The sequence below is a fragment of the Phocoena sinus genome, chromosome 5 (assembly GCF_008692025.1).
Source record: "Phocoena sinus isolate mPhoSin1 chromosome 5, mPhoSin1.pri, whole genome shotgun sequence".
Classification (NCBI taxonomy): Eukaryota; Metazoa; Chordata; class Mammalia; order Artiodactyla; family Phocoenidae; genus Phocoena; species Phocoena sinus.
This window is the reverse complement of record NC_045767.1, coordinates 107,814,388-107,829,583: the sequence shown is the minus strand read 5'-3', so window position 1 is coordinate 107,829,583 and position 15,196 is coordinate 107,814,388. Positions and strand designations below refer to the sequence as shown.

The window sequence follows — 15,196 nt, the reverse complement described above, 5'->3', positions numbered from 1 at the left end:
GAAAAATGAGTGAATTGCAAATCAAGTTCTTTGAAAAGGCAAGTGACATTTAGTCCCAACTTTGTATTGACTGTGTATAGAGAAGATAAATCAGGAGTGAGGCAAGCAGTAGTGACTGTCTTAGGAAAAGTGACTTTTTAAAACTTTTGTTCTGAGAATGATTTAAATCTATATATCTTGTAAACTACACAGAAGCATGCACGTCATCAACAACTTAAAAGTTTATCTTTGAATTTAAATCTGCAGGTATCTTTTGCTTATTCTTTATAGGAGCTTTGTCTTATTTTATCACCTTTAGATTTATTATGCCCCAGAAGTAAAAAATGGATGATGTCATACAGAGGAAAAAGGAGTAGGTACTTTGGGAATATTAAAGTTGTTCTAAATATTTTCATTAGAACTCCACTGGAACCTCTGTGTTAAAGTGGTACAGAATTACCAAATCAAAAGTTCCTGGTATTTTATTAGCAACAATGTTCTCAGGAGAGATGTTAATGAATACAGCTATCAGCAAAGATCCAGGCAGGGTATTTTCTGAAATACTTTGACCTCGGGGCCCTAAACTCAAGGGAAAAAAAACAACAGAATTTTCTTTTATAGAGTATAGAAAAGAAGTATTGTGGTATATAGTTAGAAGAACACAGGACGAGGTGATGGGGAACTACTGCATTTTAGTTTTGGTCCTGAGATTTTAACCAAGTCATCTTTCCAGGTTTTAATTTCCTCATCTGTAAAAATGGAGATAATAATTCTTATGTCATAAAATATCTGGAATGATTAAATAAAATATTTGATATCAAAATGGTATGAAGTGGAGAAAGAAAGAGAAAAAATTTATTGAGGGCTCAGTATACACCAAGTACTTTGGTTACGGGTGGGGCTCTTAAGACAGATCAACGTCCATGATTTAAGTCCATGATTCCACCACTTTAACATTTTAAATCAAATCATTAATAAAAATGCTTTTAATTAAATTTAAATAATCCGTATTTCACTCTAAAAGAAACTTTCTTAATATTAATATATTTTTAAGGCTTACTGTAACTAAATCTCAAAAGCAAAGTAAACCAACAGTGGAAAATAAAAATACTTTCTATAAATATTTCCTTCCAAATGTGTCTTGTGTTGGCAGATTAATGATAATTCAGAATAAAAATCATCTGTATAATGTTTTATACTTTTTCAAAATACTTTTCAAAGGGAACACTAAATTAGATGTAATAAGTTAAATAAACGTAGTATTTAAAATTTAACAACAGTAAAGTCTGACACATTGTTATATTTTTCTGTTGGTTAAAGACTATTTTATGGATGGAATATAAATAATTTCATACAACATTTTAAAACATTCTGAAGACAAAACTTCCCCAAACAGAAAGCTAATCCAAAATGTTACCCACTGGATTTGAAAAAAAAAAAAAAAAAAAAAAATCAAAATATGCTGAAAGAACAATCAGTTTTTCCTGAAAATAAAATTCAGTAAAATCCAAAAAATTCAACATTACAGATTAAAAGTTTCAGCTCTTAAAATCGGAAAACTATCTAAGAACTACGTAAGACATTTTCTTTTTTAGTAACTGCATATGTATATTCATATTTACTTTTTAAGAGTAATCTTATTAAAATATAAATATCGTAAGAGTTTAATACATGTTTTAATAATGTACTTTTCTATTTAAACACACACATATACATACAAATATTTAGGAAGAACCCATATCACCTTCTGGTTATAGATGATTAAAAAAAATCTGATAAGGTCATAGTCTTTTATTTGATCTTATATAGAAATAACTTGAAAGTTAGACACATTTTTAATCATATCGGTATATAATTGGGTCAGATTTTATTTTCAGTAATTTTTCATAGTTTTTATTAGGATGATTAGCTAGTTATGAGAAAAATAATTTAAAATTAACACTTGATATTTAAGTCTAGTTAGAATATATATGTTTATAAAACTAAATATCTAACCAATAGATAGATATTTTGTTTCTTAGATGAGGTAGATAAATTAAAATATCCTAGAACATGACCTGAACTTCATAAAAAACAGAAAATAGCAATCACCAGTTCAACCTGTATGAATCAAACAGCTGGAGAGTTCTTTTTATTTTTGACATATACGCTGTATGTTTCAGGTACAAGGCCTCTGAAATTCACTTTCTGCTCCCCAAAACCTTACTAAATTGAAATTCATATTTTTCATTTACTTACTTATTATTTAATCTACCTAGGGAACTTTGCTCTTCAGACTAAAGACATTTGCAATTAAACCAAAGATTACTAGTTTTTCATTTTTTAGGTTTAAGTAGTATTTTCCCTTCACATACCTTAAACAGTAAAATGTATTACAAAAAGCTATTATCTTCAGATGTTATACAATAAATAATTACTTAGATGATAAAGAGTTAATAAAAATTTCAAGGTCTGCTAAAGAATTATGAAGCTCATCATTCATATCTTGACTTCTAAGAAAACTTTTCAGAGTATCTAAAGCGGTTATTGCCACATTTTTTGATGGTAAAGGGAGTTCGGTTCCCAGAGATCCACCATCATCCTCTTCGTCAGAAGTATAAAATCCAGTTTCATCTGATTTACTTTCTTTGGTCCACACAGCATCATCACTTGGTGCTGCTTCACATGTCTCTAAATCATCATCCAGGCCAGCGTACTCTTCTATGGATAAGCCTTCAGGAAATTCCACTCCTGCCGCCTGGGCATGGACAACCAAATCAAGACCAGTGTCCGTCTCTGCATTTGTCTTGTCACTTTCTCCCTTTTGAGATTTGAATCCTGCCTCTTCGTAGCTCTTAACAATAGTCTCTGGGGTGACAGCCCTCCAACAGAGATGCAAGGTATCAACTGCATCTAGCAGGGAAAACATAAATTCTTTGCTGCCTTCAACAGAGCTTAAAAATTTCTTAATGAGACAATGTCGATATTTGATTTTAAGGCTTTTAATAACACCTTGTTTCATGGCTATAAGTTTGGAAGATAAACATGATGGAAAGAACGCTAACTCAATGGATTTTAGGTTTTTTACCTCTGGATGTGCAGGAAACGATTCAACAAAAATCACCACTCTTCTTTGCTGGGCTTGAAATTTCTCATCAAGCTTCCGCATCCATTGTTCAAAGACAACTGAGGTCATCCGTGCCATTTTGTTAGCTTCATAATACACAGGCAATGATTTTACGCCTTTGAAACAATGTGGATTTCTGTTCTTTCCAATGATAAGCAAAGGAAGCTTCTCTGAGCCGTCCATGTTTGTCCCAACCACCAGAGTTATTCTGTCTTTGCATAACTTGCCAATTGAGCATGTTTCCCCTTTAAATGCAAATGTATTTGTAGGCAACATTCGATAAAGCAGCCCAGTCTCTTTTACATTAAAAACATTTTTAGGATGATAATCATTTAAATAATAAGGAAGTATGTTTTGGTGCCAGACATCTGAAGGGTCTACTGATACACCTGTAGCTTCTACAGGTTGAGCTCTGAATACTAAACCATACCTGGATTTAAAGCGATCCAGCCAACCATTGCTGCACTTAAAATCATTATGTCCCAGTTTCTGGGCAAAATCATTAGCTTTTAGACGCAACATTGGACCATTAACTGGTACATTCAGACACTGGGCGATTCGATACCACCTCATTAGTGCCTCTTCCAGATCTGTGTAAAAAGCAGTTCTCAGTCTTTTTCTCTTTGGATCAAATCTCAGAGATTCAAAGGCTTCTAGAACCTTGTCTTTATTCTTCATAATAGAAGACAATGAATTTTTCTTTATTCCATATTCAGCTGCAATCTCTGCTTTTTTCTTACCACTTTCTACTGCATTTATGATGTCGATCTTTTCTTCAATGGATAGACTTTTCTTTTTCTTCACAGTTACGGGCAGAGTTGAGGCATCCACAGGAGCCTCTGCCATCTCACCCTGTGCTTATGTAGAGATGTCTTCTCTTTCTGGGTCTGTTTCTTGATGAAAATTTATTTTCCAGTATGATACAAGTTGCTGCTTTCTATTCCACTTCATGTATTAAAAGTCGTAAGTGTCTAATAGTCGTATTCCTCAGAAAATGAATGAGTAAATAATTTCCTCAAAGGATCTGAATAAGAAAAATGTTATCTGCAGCTAGAATATTTTAGAAGAGAAACTTCCTCCCCAGGACCTTGTGTAGCTCAGTTTATAGTTTATTCGGAGTTCCAGAAGTCAAGCTAAAATAGAAATCTCATTATGTCAAACCTGTCCAGTCCTGCTGATGTATTTTTGGAACGTCAATCCTTTAAGATGATCCATTTTATCCATGCGTGCATTCAACCTCCTCTTAATTCTCCACAGAAGGCCTCAGAGATAAGAAGAAAAGCATCCAGTAATTTCATGCAAAATGTTACCCATTAATTTCCAAGTCTCTTTAGGATGGAGAAGAAAATGGTAGAACCCTTCTAGGACTTGACGATATCCTCCATCTCTTGAAATATTAAAAAAAACCAAAACAACAATTTTAACAATGATATGTCAACTGAATATCAAAAGATATTTATACTAATTAGTTATGCTTTTGATAATAATGAAAAGAATGGGAACATATTTCTAAAAATACAATAACTAAAGCTTCCAGGAGAAATGCTTACCTCCTAAATGGTGTCTCTGTGAAAAGCTCTCTAGCTCTGCTCTGAGACTCTGAATTCTCACTTGCCTTTAAATGCTTTGTAATATATACTTCTGAAATAAATCAGACAAATTTAATCTGTTTTGAAAGTGTGAGCTTACCAAAATTAAAGAACTAAAAATGCTGCTGGATAGATCTTTGGTGGCTATTTTTTCCATGAAGTCACACACTGCCCCCTCTGACTTCTCTAAAAGAAAAACACAGTCAGACAGTGGTCATAATGTCCAACTTTTAATAGCACATGGGAGACAGTGTCTCTTTTATAGGAGTCTGGTACAAAATGCTTCACTAAAAATCAAACCAAGGGATTCCATTACAAATTTTAAAAATCGAAATCTTGTTCTGTCTAAATGCTTAAAAATCTAGTAACTTTAAATCAATTTGACACATTAGCTGGATGCACAAAGGCCAAAAATACTTGACAAAATGCATAGGAATAAACAAATTACTTAGAAGATATAATGCAGAAAAAGACCTAGACGAAGAGTTAGAATGAGAGTGACCATGGTCTTAACCTCTCAGGACTTCCACTTCTTTATCTGTAAAATAAAGGGCTTATCATAGTGTAAGGAGATGGGCTTTGGTGCCAGACACACCCGAACTGACAAGTGACTCTGACATTTAGTACTGAATGTGATCCTGGGTAGTTTATTTAACCATCTGAAGCCTTGGCACCCTTATTTGTAAAATAAGGGTAACTACAGCACGTACCTCGTGGGGTAATTGAACATGCAGTGAGATGGTGTAAAGCACTTAGCACAGTATTTTGCACCTTACAGAGTGTTCAATAAATGTTTGATGATCTCAGCATCATTGTCTTCTCTCTAATGTTCCTTTCATCTGTGTCAATCTATAAAATTCAGAGATTTAATGAAATCGTACTTCGAATAGAAGCAAGAATCCCACCTAAAACATACACTGAAAGCAGAGCTCTTCTTAAGCCAAACAGTACTGTGAGAACAGTCACAGGGCCCCAGGTGGGCTCGCCTCTACCTTCCCAGGTAGCATCTCCCCTACCGGAAACCACAGTCTTTGGGTCTCCCGCAGGCCAAGGAAACAAGCTAATTTGATGAACCCGTGTTACTTCCCTGTGAGAGTGTGGGCACTCCATTCCTCTAATTTTTCTCTGTCCTCCGAGGTTTCAAGATGACACATGCATTTTTTTTTTTTTTTTGGCACAAAACTTTGTTAAAATTCCTCTGCCTTTGTCATCAAAATCAAAGAAGTGATTTTTATTATAGGAAATACAACCAGTAAAGGAGTTTTCGTTGTTGCTGTTATTGCAAAAAAAAAGGTCTTAAAAATAATTATGAGAGCCTAGAGTGTTAGTTTCTAAACTGCTTGATTTCCTGTATTCCAAACAATGCGGGAGGGAGGTAAAAGTGGATTCAAAGCTCATACAGTTATAATGTGGTTGAATGCAGTCCAGAATCCAGGCTTTCTAATGTCAAGTCTACATTCTTTTCACTATATTAGTGTCCTTGAATTACATGGTGTGGCTCCTCTAACAGGGGCACATTCTATGCCCCCAGCACCAAGCCAACTCAGCATTTCCAATGCCTATCCAAACCTACCCCCACCCCAAGAAGCAATATCAGGCCTCCATAGGAGAACAGCCATTATGAATTCTGTGGACACAAATAGCAACCACATTCCATATCCAACTGTTAGGGTGGTCTGACCTTTCTAAGTAAATAAGATTTGACCATTCAACTAAAAAAAAAAAAAATCTTACTCATATATGGGACCTCCCTGTATATTTTTCTGCAATTTCCTATAAATCTACCATTATTTCAAAATAAAAAATTAAAAATATCTTGCTCTCATTAGGAAGATACCAATCTTCAGAAATTTAGGTAGCAAGAACCAATTTCTTAAGAAAAATCAAGCAAAACTACTCTCCAAAAGAAAGAGGGAATCTCTTTCTTCTTTCTGTTCTTTCCTTTCTTCCTCTTTTCTTCTTTCCTTCCTTTTTCCCTTCTGCCTTATTTCATTTGTCAGAAATAAACCCTATCATCTCAAATAACAAGGATTACAGAAAAGTGACTTGAATTTTCTCCCTTACCCCATCCCAAATAAAGCAATGTAATATACACATCAGAGATTACTGATTATCTTGATCAAATTGAAAATAGTGATATGTTTATTTAGGAAGATAGTTTTTTTCTGAAGTTAACAGTATATTTTTCCTTCCTGAACAGTAGTCAAATCTACAATTTTCCATGGTAAGATGCAATATATCTTTATTCCTGAAACAACCACACTTCTAATGACAAACCAGACATGCTAAACTTTTTCCCCAGCAAAGAATAAGGCACCAATACTGCCTGATTAATGAAGCTGACATTTTCCATTCTCCCACAGTACAATGGCTCGGACATCTTTTTGCAGGGAGTGATGGCAGCAGCTAATATTTCTTAGAATATTCATTCTATCAATTAATTAATCATTCTCTCAATTAATCATTCTACTCCTTGAAAATATTACATGTTTTAGGAATAGTACTACATGTTAGGAACATGTAGTTCCTACATGTTAGGAACAACCTTCTCTATGTCAACAGTAAAGCTAACTAACGACTAAGAACAGGCAATTCACTAAAAAAGACTTACCAACTGAATTCCAAATGAAGAAAACAATGGTCAGTAATAAGAGAAATGTAAATCTTCCTTCAAAACAGGAGATACCTTTTTGTTTTTCCTTTTATTTACCAGAACAGCAGTATCTAGTGTTTGCCAGGATGCAGTAACATAGGTTGCTAGGAACCTATGTTAAATAAATTGGTACAAAGCTTATGGAGGGCAAATTAGCAATACAGTACAAAAACCTTAAAAAAGGGGCTTCCCTGGGGGCGCAGTGGTTAAGAATCTGCCTGCCAACGCAGGGGAAACGGGTTCGAGCCCCGGTCTGGGAAGATACCGCATTCTGCGGAGCAACTAAGCCCGTGCGCCACAACTATTGAGCCTGCGCTCTAGAGCCTGTGAGCCACAACTACTGAAGTCTGTGTGCCTAGAGCCCGTGCTCCACAACAAGAGAAGCCACTGCAACGATAAGCCCCTACACTGCAACGAAGAGTAGCCTCTGCTCGCCACAACTAGAGAAAGCCCACGCACAGCAACGAAGACCCAATGCAGCCAAAAATAAATAAATAAAAATAAATAAATAAATAAATAAATAACAACCTTAAAAATGTGCATAGGTTTTATCCAGCAAGTCCATACTGAGGATTTTATCCCCTCCCCCCAAAATTGTAGATGTAAAAATAATCTAGCTTACAAAATATATTTATTTTCTATTGCTGTGTAACAAATTAACACATATTTAATGGCTTAAAACAACACCCATTTATTATCTTACAGTCTGTAGCCAGAAGTCCAGGTGGGCTTAACTAAGTCCGCTGCTTCGGGTCTTACAGGGCAGAAATCAAGATGTCAGTCAGACTGGGCTCTTATCTAGAGGCTGGAGGAGAATCTGTTTCCAAATTCATTCAGGTTATTTGCAGAATTCAACTTCTGTGGTTGCAGGGCTGAGGTCCCTGGGTTTTTTGTTGGCTGTGAGCAGAGACTGCTCTCAGCTCTTGGAAGCCTCCCTCAGGTACTTGCCTGTGGACCTCTTTATTTCAGCAACAGAGAACCTTCCTCACGTCAAATCTCTTTCATGCTTCAAACCTCTCTAATTTCCTCTGCTGCCACCAGCAGGAGAAAACGCTCTGCTTTTAAAAGTTTCATGTAACCTAATTAAACTTAAAAGCTTTTGGACAGCAAAGGAAACCATACACAGAATGAAAAGACAACTTACTGAATGGGAGGAAATATTTGCAAATGATGTGACCAAGAAGGGGTTAATATCCAAAATATATAAACAGCCCATTAACTCAATATCAAAAAACAAACAACCCAATTAGAAATAGGCAGAAGATCTAATTAGACATTTTTCCAAAGAAGATACACAGATGGCCAACAGGCACATGAAAAGATGCTCAACATCACTAATACTCAGGGAAATGCAAATTAAAACCACAATGAGATACCACATCACACCTGTCAGAATGGCTATCATCAAAAATAATAAAAAATGTTGGCGAGGATGTGGATAAAAGGGAACCTTTGTACACTGTTGGTGGGAATGTAAATTGATGCAACCAATGTGGAAAACAGTATTGAGGTTCCTCAGAAAACTAGAAACAGAGCTATCATATGACCCAGCAATTCCAGTGCTGGATATATATCTGAAGAAAACAAAAACATTCATATGAAAAGATACACACACCCCAATGTTGTTAGCAGCATTATTTACAATAGCCAGGATACGGAAGCAACCTAAGTGTCCATCAACAGGTGAATGGATAAAGATGTGGTATAAATATACAATGGAATATTACTCAGCCCTAAAAAAGAATGAAACCCTGCCATTTGCAATAATGTGGATGGACCTAGAGGGTATTATGCTTTGTGAAATAAGTCAGACAGAGAAAGACAAATAATCTATGATATCACTTTTATGTGGAATCCAAAATATACAAGGGAATGTATATAACAAAACAGAAACAGACTCACAGATATAGAAAACAAACTAGTGACTATCACTGAGAAGAGGGAAAGGAGGAGGGGCAAGATAGGGGTATGGGATTAAGAGATACAAACTACTATTTATAAAATAAATAATCAACAATGATATATTGTACAGCATAGGGAAATGTAGCTATTATTTTGTAATAACTTTAAATGGAGTGTAATCTATAGAAATATTGAATCACTACGTTGTACATATGAAACTAATATAATATTGTAAATCAACTATACTTCAATAAAATAAAATAAAATATAAGGCTCACGTAGTCAGTTTAGGACCACTCAGATTATCTTCCTTTTGAGTAACTCAAAGTCAACTGATTAATAACCTAAATTACATCTGCAAGATTCCTTTTGTATGTAATATAATATAATCATAGGAATGATATCCTATCATGTTCACAGAGGAGGGAATTATACAAGGTGAACGTCATTGGAAATCATCTAAGAATTCAACCACACAAGACTGTTCCTCATATTGTTGTTTTATAATTATAGACAAAACTAAAAAAAATCCAAATGTGTAACAAAAAGGATTAGATAACTAACTTAAGGAATATCTATATGCTAAAATACTATTGAGTCACTGAAGGAGAATATTTAATGATATGATGGAAATTCCATAATATATTAAGTGGAAAAAGCAAAATACAAAACTGTATGCCAACAAATACAACATACACTGAAAGTTACATGAGGGCAAAGGCTCATGGCTATCCCTACAGTGCTTAGTGCCCAGGAAACAGTAGGTTCTTAATAACGATCTGTTAAATAAATGAAGAAAAAAATACTCACAGAAAAAAAAGGTACTGACCAAAATGTTGAATGTTAACTCCAGAAAATGGAATTATGAATAGGTTTTTTTCTTTTAGTTAAAACAATTTCTACTCTGATGTTCTACTCATTTGACTATTCATGGGCTTGTTTAAATGTTCCATTAATCAGTACCCTCTAATAAAGGGTTTATTTCCAGAGAATTACACTGTGCAATCAGTAACTAAATATCTCTTCATGAAAAGGAAGCTGTCAATAAACAGTGATAAAATTACTGTGACACTACCAGAATTCCCCTAGAAAAGAAAAATAGCACCTTCTTCTTCCAAGGAAATACTGATAAGCAGAATACAATATTCAACATCTAAAGCAAAGAGAAAAGGTTGCATGCACATTTAATTCACTCAGAAAGGAAAAGTAACAATATCCTTTAACCCGTTGCCTCCTTTCCTTCCCGGTCAATAAATAAAAGATAGGCTGCCACAGTTTCCCACAAGCCAAGTGAATAAATGGTACCTGATTTTTCTAAAGCTGAATAATAGCCAATAGCAGCGCAAAGGTAAATGAGTAGATAAGCCCCATGTCATAAGCATATGTGACAGGCAGCTATTCCCTTTTTGTCTTACTTCTCCAAACACAATGGCAATTAAAAGAAAAGTAGTAATCTTCTGTTCTTCCTAAGGAGAATGGGCAGGCAGAAGTCCCCAAGCTGTAGGGAGAGGGGGAGATAGAGATAGAGATAGAGATAGAGATAGAGATAGAGAGAGAGAGAGAGAGAGAGAGATGAAAAAAAGTCTCCATCTAAGCAAGGTTAGGTTTAAAATAGTCTTGAGTTAGTATGAAAAATTTTCCCCAAACCCAAGAATAATGGCTACTACTTCCTTTTTCCCAAAGAAAGTGCATAGACTTTCACTGTTTTCCATCTACTACTAAGTTCCATTCTGTTCCTATATAATAAGAGCAGTAATTATCCTAGATTGGAATCCTTTTCTTATAATTGAGAAGCCTAACAGGATGGCTTTGAACAGGAAAATCCACAGTAAACTGTAGAACTTAAGTTAAATGAACCGGCATATATATTCACCCATTTAAGATAAGGGCCCTTTAACCACAGATTTATGTTTTGGGATTCCATTACGGTTTTTGTCAGAGAAGGTGTCCTGGAGATTTCAGACAATAAATATTGTTATTTACTTTTGAAATATTGGTGGTGTCACGGGTATCTACTCGTCACAGATATGGGAAAGATTATCTGTACAGGGATGTACAGTTCACTACGCTGAAACTCCCTACAAATTTGGTGCCTTCGGGCACTTAGTCATTAAAAATGTCTTGTCAACTAATGTGACAAGGCAGGTGAGAATTATGGTCTAAAGAGGGGTAGGTCCCACGGAGTGCACTGTTGCCTTTGGCATTCCTGCAAGTGAAATGGTGGTGAAAATGAGCACCCAAGGCTGTCAAAGTAAAAGCGGAGTCCGGAACCTTGAAGGGAGATGCGCTCGGCTGGATCACCGGTATGTACTGCATGTAACTGCGCTTCAGGCTTGTCTAGCACCACTGTAGAGCCATACAGTGCTGGGGACAGCGAGAATATCCGAAGTACAGATTGGGGCCTCCACTTAGGAAACTACAAAGAGAGAAGGACTGTTCGTCGGTTTCTGTAGACAGGGCAGTGATCTACTTAAGTAACGGGGCGAGCAAAGAAAGCAGAAATCAGTCCTCTGGATAAACAGTAACAGGAAAGAACAGTATCATGGACCCACTGTCTGCGAGCGAGCAGAGCAGAAGGTGATCACAAAGATAGAGCAAATAATAAGAACTCAGGGGTGCCGGGCGAGGAGGTCTGGTCTTCCTGAAGGGGGTGGGCGTGAGTGACGTGGCCAGAGGCACTGGGGAAAGAGAGTGAGGCGCCCGCATCCCGTCTGCTCCCTAAACCCCGCATTCCCTCCACCCTCCCACCTCCCACGGGGCTGAAATAACCTTCTACGTGCTCTCTGGCAGCTGAGAAAGAAGCCTGGCTCTCCTGTGATTGCGAGGCGGTGAGCTACGTCCACCTCCACCCTCCCGCCACCGGCTCACCGTCTGTTGGGGGGACGCCTAATACTTGAGGCTGGGGTGTGTGGGTGAGAAAAGGATGCCGAGGGCTCCTGGACCTCCGACCACTCAAGACCAGGCCGGCGCGCCCTTCGGCAAGCCCCCAGCTCTGGCAGGTGCATCTGGACCCGCGCTCACAGCCGCCCCCACCCAGCGATCTAGCCGCAGCCAGAAAATTACCCGGGCAAAGGCGCCGGCTGAGTCCCGGATGTGGTTGCTAGGGGCCGCAGCGGGAGGGGCGGGGCCCGCCTCCTGGAGCGGGGCGGAGGGGGCCTCGGGGGAAGCGCGCTGGCACCATCGAGACGCGGCTGGGCCGGCCAGACTGAGGGAGAGAGAGGCCGTCCAGGGCTACGGACAACGCTACTTCCGGTCCCCTCACTTCCGGCTCCGCTGCTCTCGGTGTTAGAGCTGTAGGCCTGGTGGAGCTGCTGCCGGTCTGAGTGTCCTCGGCGGTTGGTCAGTGTGAGGCTGTGACAGCTGCTGTTGCTCCCCGCCCCCGAGGAGCCTAGGTGCGTGGGAGAAGGGGAAGAAGGAAAAGGCCCGGGTCGCGTTTCCGCTCACTTCTTGCCAGGGCTGAGGCGACTCCGGAGAGCAGAGGCAGGGATAATCCTCGACGTGCGAGCTGCCGGCTTCCCTGCAGATAGGTGAGGGCGGAGCTGGCCGGCTGGGAAAGAGGCGGGGGAATGCTTCTCGGAGATGGGTGGCGGGGCTGGACACGTTGCCTCTGGGGCTCGCAGTTCCGGACTTCCACAGGGCACCTATGTCCTTAGTCTGTGTGTGCCATCTCTCTCTGTCCAGGCATTCGGCCTTGGGTTTCTGTCCCTTCGTTCCTCCTGTGCCCCCTGAGTGTACCCCCGAAACAGCCGGGTGAAGAGGTAAGACTGGCCCTCCTAGGGCGGCACCCTCCCGGTTTTGCATGTATTGAGCAGAGAAAGGGGTTGAAGGATCCAGGTCTTTCTCGACTAAGCCTCGGAGCGGGCCACCTTCAGGTTTGGTGTCCAGCCTTCATTGCTCTCCTTCTTTCCCTGCATCCCCTATTTCTCCTCTCCCGCAGTGAGAGGAAGGGAGATAGCGATAGTCCCTGCGAGAGGTTCGTCGGGCAGTGGTGCAGGGAGGAGCCTTGCCTGTGACATGTCCCAAGCCTGACTGCTTGCGAGGACGTCCAAGGAATGCTGGAGTTTGGGAAGGAAGTTGTGCCGTCGTCTCGTCCGTTCCTCTTTGCCAAGTTACTACTGTTTACGTGTCTAGGAAAAAGGAAGGAGGTTTTTGTTTTGTTTTAAGAACAGTTTCTAGACGCTTTTCCCTTTTACTTTATTTTATTATTACTTCCTTTGTTTTATTCTCATCTCCCTCTTGAGCCCTTTGATCTCAAAAGGTTTGTAGTTAACACTTCCTGCAGATCCTTTAGCCATCACGTTTGAGGATTTCTGGCCCCCTCCCTTCCTTTTTTCTCCTAGATTAAAGCATATAATTTCTCTCAGTCGGTTCTTAAGGAAAAAATGGAAGATTTGCAGGACTTTGGTTAAACTTGTGCTTTCACCTGCAAGTGTGGCAGGTGTGTGTTCACATTTGCCATTTAATTAACTTCACTGGCGTGGGAGTGTGCACCAGAATTGGTTACCTTAAATCGTTCCTTGTTAAGGCTGCAGGAATTGGCCATTTTATTGCTGCTGTCTCAGAGTGAATGCAACAGACTACATGTCACTGTTTTAATTCCACTTTTCTTTTGTTAGTCCTGTATTTTTTTGTTTTCCCCATTCAACATGACCAACACCCTCTCCCAGCCACCACGTCTAACACTCATTAGCTGAGAAAACAAAATGTTTCTAATCTTGTTTTATTTTCTGGATTAAAATCTCGGTCTCAGTTACTTTCATTCCATTTCAAATTGATAAATTAGTTTGCCTTAATCCTGGGTCATGCCTTTGGGGACTGTGGTCTAGTGGTCAGTGACTTTCAGGGGACTTCCTCATCCCCACCCCTGAAATTAAGTGCACAGTTTTGTTTTCAGTGCATGTTCTCCTTTCTGGGGAGAATGTCCATTCTTTTTATCAGATTCTCAAAGGAGATATATAACCTCCAGGTAGATAAAAAGCCACTCCTTAGACAGTGTCTTGAAGTTAATGAAAACTTTTTTTGTGGAGCTACTACTTTTTCAAACTGTACATAGCTAGTTTGGGCACCAAGGAGAGTAGAATGCAGAGATTCCAGCTTTATAGTGATGAAATCTCTAGCTACTTCAAAACTTCAGTGTTTCTAAATTTCTTCCTAGACCTAGAGAAGGAAGTAAGACCGCCTCTTTATTTAGTTCCTGATTTGTGGTTTCGAGGTTTCTCTTTAGGGATAAGTATTTGTGGCCAATGTTGTGGCGATCCAGTGGATTTATAAATTGATACATTTATTATTATTTTATACATATTATATCACCTACCTACTGGGTACGGTTCAGAGTAAAAGTTTAAATTTCTAGTGTACTTTGTTTTCATTTTCTTGTTTTTCACTTGAGGCATCTACTTTGGGCTTCGGCTTTGTTCAGAAGGGCAAATGATGCTTCAGTGGTGTGGTCTGTAAGCCTTTGGCATGTTGCTGCTCATCTCGACATCTCCTTTCCCTCCATATTACCTCTATATTAGGAATTTAATGATCGTTCTCTTTTGTGACTAAGTTAGTATCCTTCCAAACTTAATGTAAGTTTAGAGCGCATATTTGAACTTACGGATTTGATGGTAAAGTGTTTGTTGATCAAAGGTTGACGTTCTAAAATGTTTGACACCTGTTTCATAGAATGTTAGAACTTGAAGAGACCTATACAGTTCATCATAGTCTATATGGAGTAACCCGTGTATTCTGCGCACAAAATAATTTTCCCTCTGTCTAGCATCCTCACTTTGGGGGGCAGAAAACATAAGTTTATAAAGAGTCAATTATGCTAAATTAGTTTCCTTCTAAGGTAATGACAAAGTCAGAAGATTGATTACATCTGACACCATAACAACAATTAACATTTGTTTGCTTACTGTGTGCCAGGCATTATGCTAAGTGCTTAATATGATTATCTCATCCAACCCTCACAGCAACCTTATA

At 38.6% G+C, this 15,196-nt stretch overlaps 2 protein-coding genes across 14 annotated transcripts in view; one reads left to right on the top strand and one right to left on the bottom strand.

The window, feature by feature from the left end:
• Positions 1 to 518: 518 nt before the first annotated feature.
• On the bottom strand, positions 519 to 12,313 carry TIGD4 (tigger transposable element derived 4). 6 transcript variants are annotated; one of them, XM_032633576.1, is made up of 3 exons: positions 12,293 to 12,313; positions 4,636 to 4,726; positions 851 to 4,472 (listed from the first exon to the last, which is right to left on the bottom strand). In XM_032633576.1, exon 3 carries the CDS (start codon positions 3,929 to 3,931, stop codon positions 2,393 to 2,395), a length of 1,539 nt encoding a protein of 512 aa, XP_032489467.1. In that variant the 5' UTR covers positions 3,932 to 4,472; positions 4,636 to 4,726; positions 12,293 to 12,313; the 3' UTR covers positions 851 to 2,392. The 6 variants fall into 6 exon arrangements, with proteins under 6 accessions (XP_032489468.1, XP_032489467.1, XP_032489466.1 ...); XM_032633575.1 differs by lacking the exon at positions 12,293 to 12,313 and adding exons at positions 8,031 to 8,144; positions 12,098 to 12,114 and having other exon boundaries at positions 851 to 5,523; XM_032633577.1 differs by lacking the exon at positions 4,636 to 4,726 and having other exon boundaries at positions 519 to 4,472; positions 12,098 to 12,304.
• Positions 12,314 to 12,471: 158 nt separating this feature from the next.
• Positions 12,472 to 15,196, top strand: part of ARFIP1 (ADP ribosylation factor interacting protein 1) — a 130,510-nt gene continuing 127,785 nt past the window's right edge. For 4 of the 8 annotated variants that reach the window (XM_032633124.1, XM_032633121.1, XM_032633123.1 and 1 more), the window contains exon 1: positions 12,481 to 12,756. The gene's annotated coding sequence lies outside the window, so the exon portion shown is untranslated. Of the gene's footprint in view, positions 12,757 to 12,788; positions 12,988 to 15,196 lie in introns of those variants that run through there. The other 4 variants (XM_032633125.1, XM_032633122.1, XM_032633119.1 and 1 more) reach the window with 3 other exon arrangements.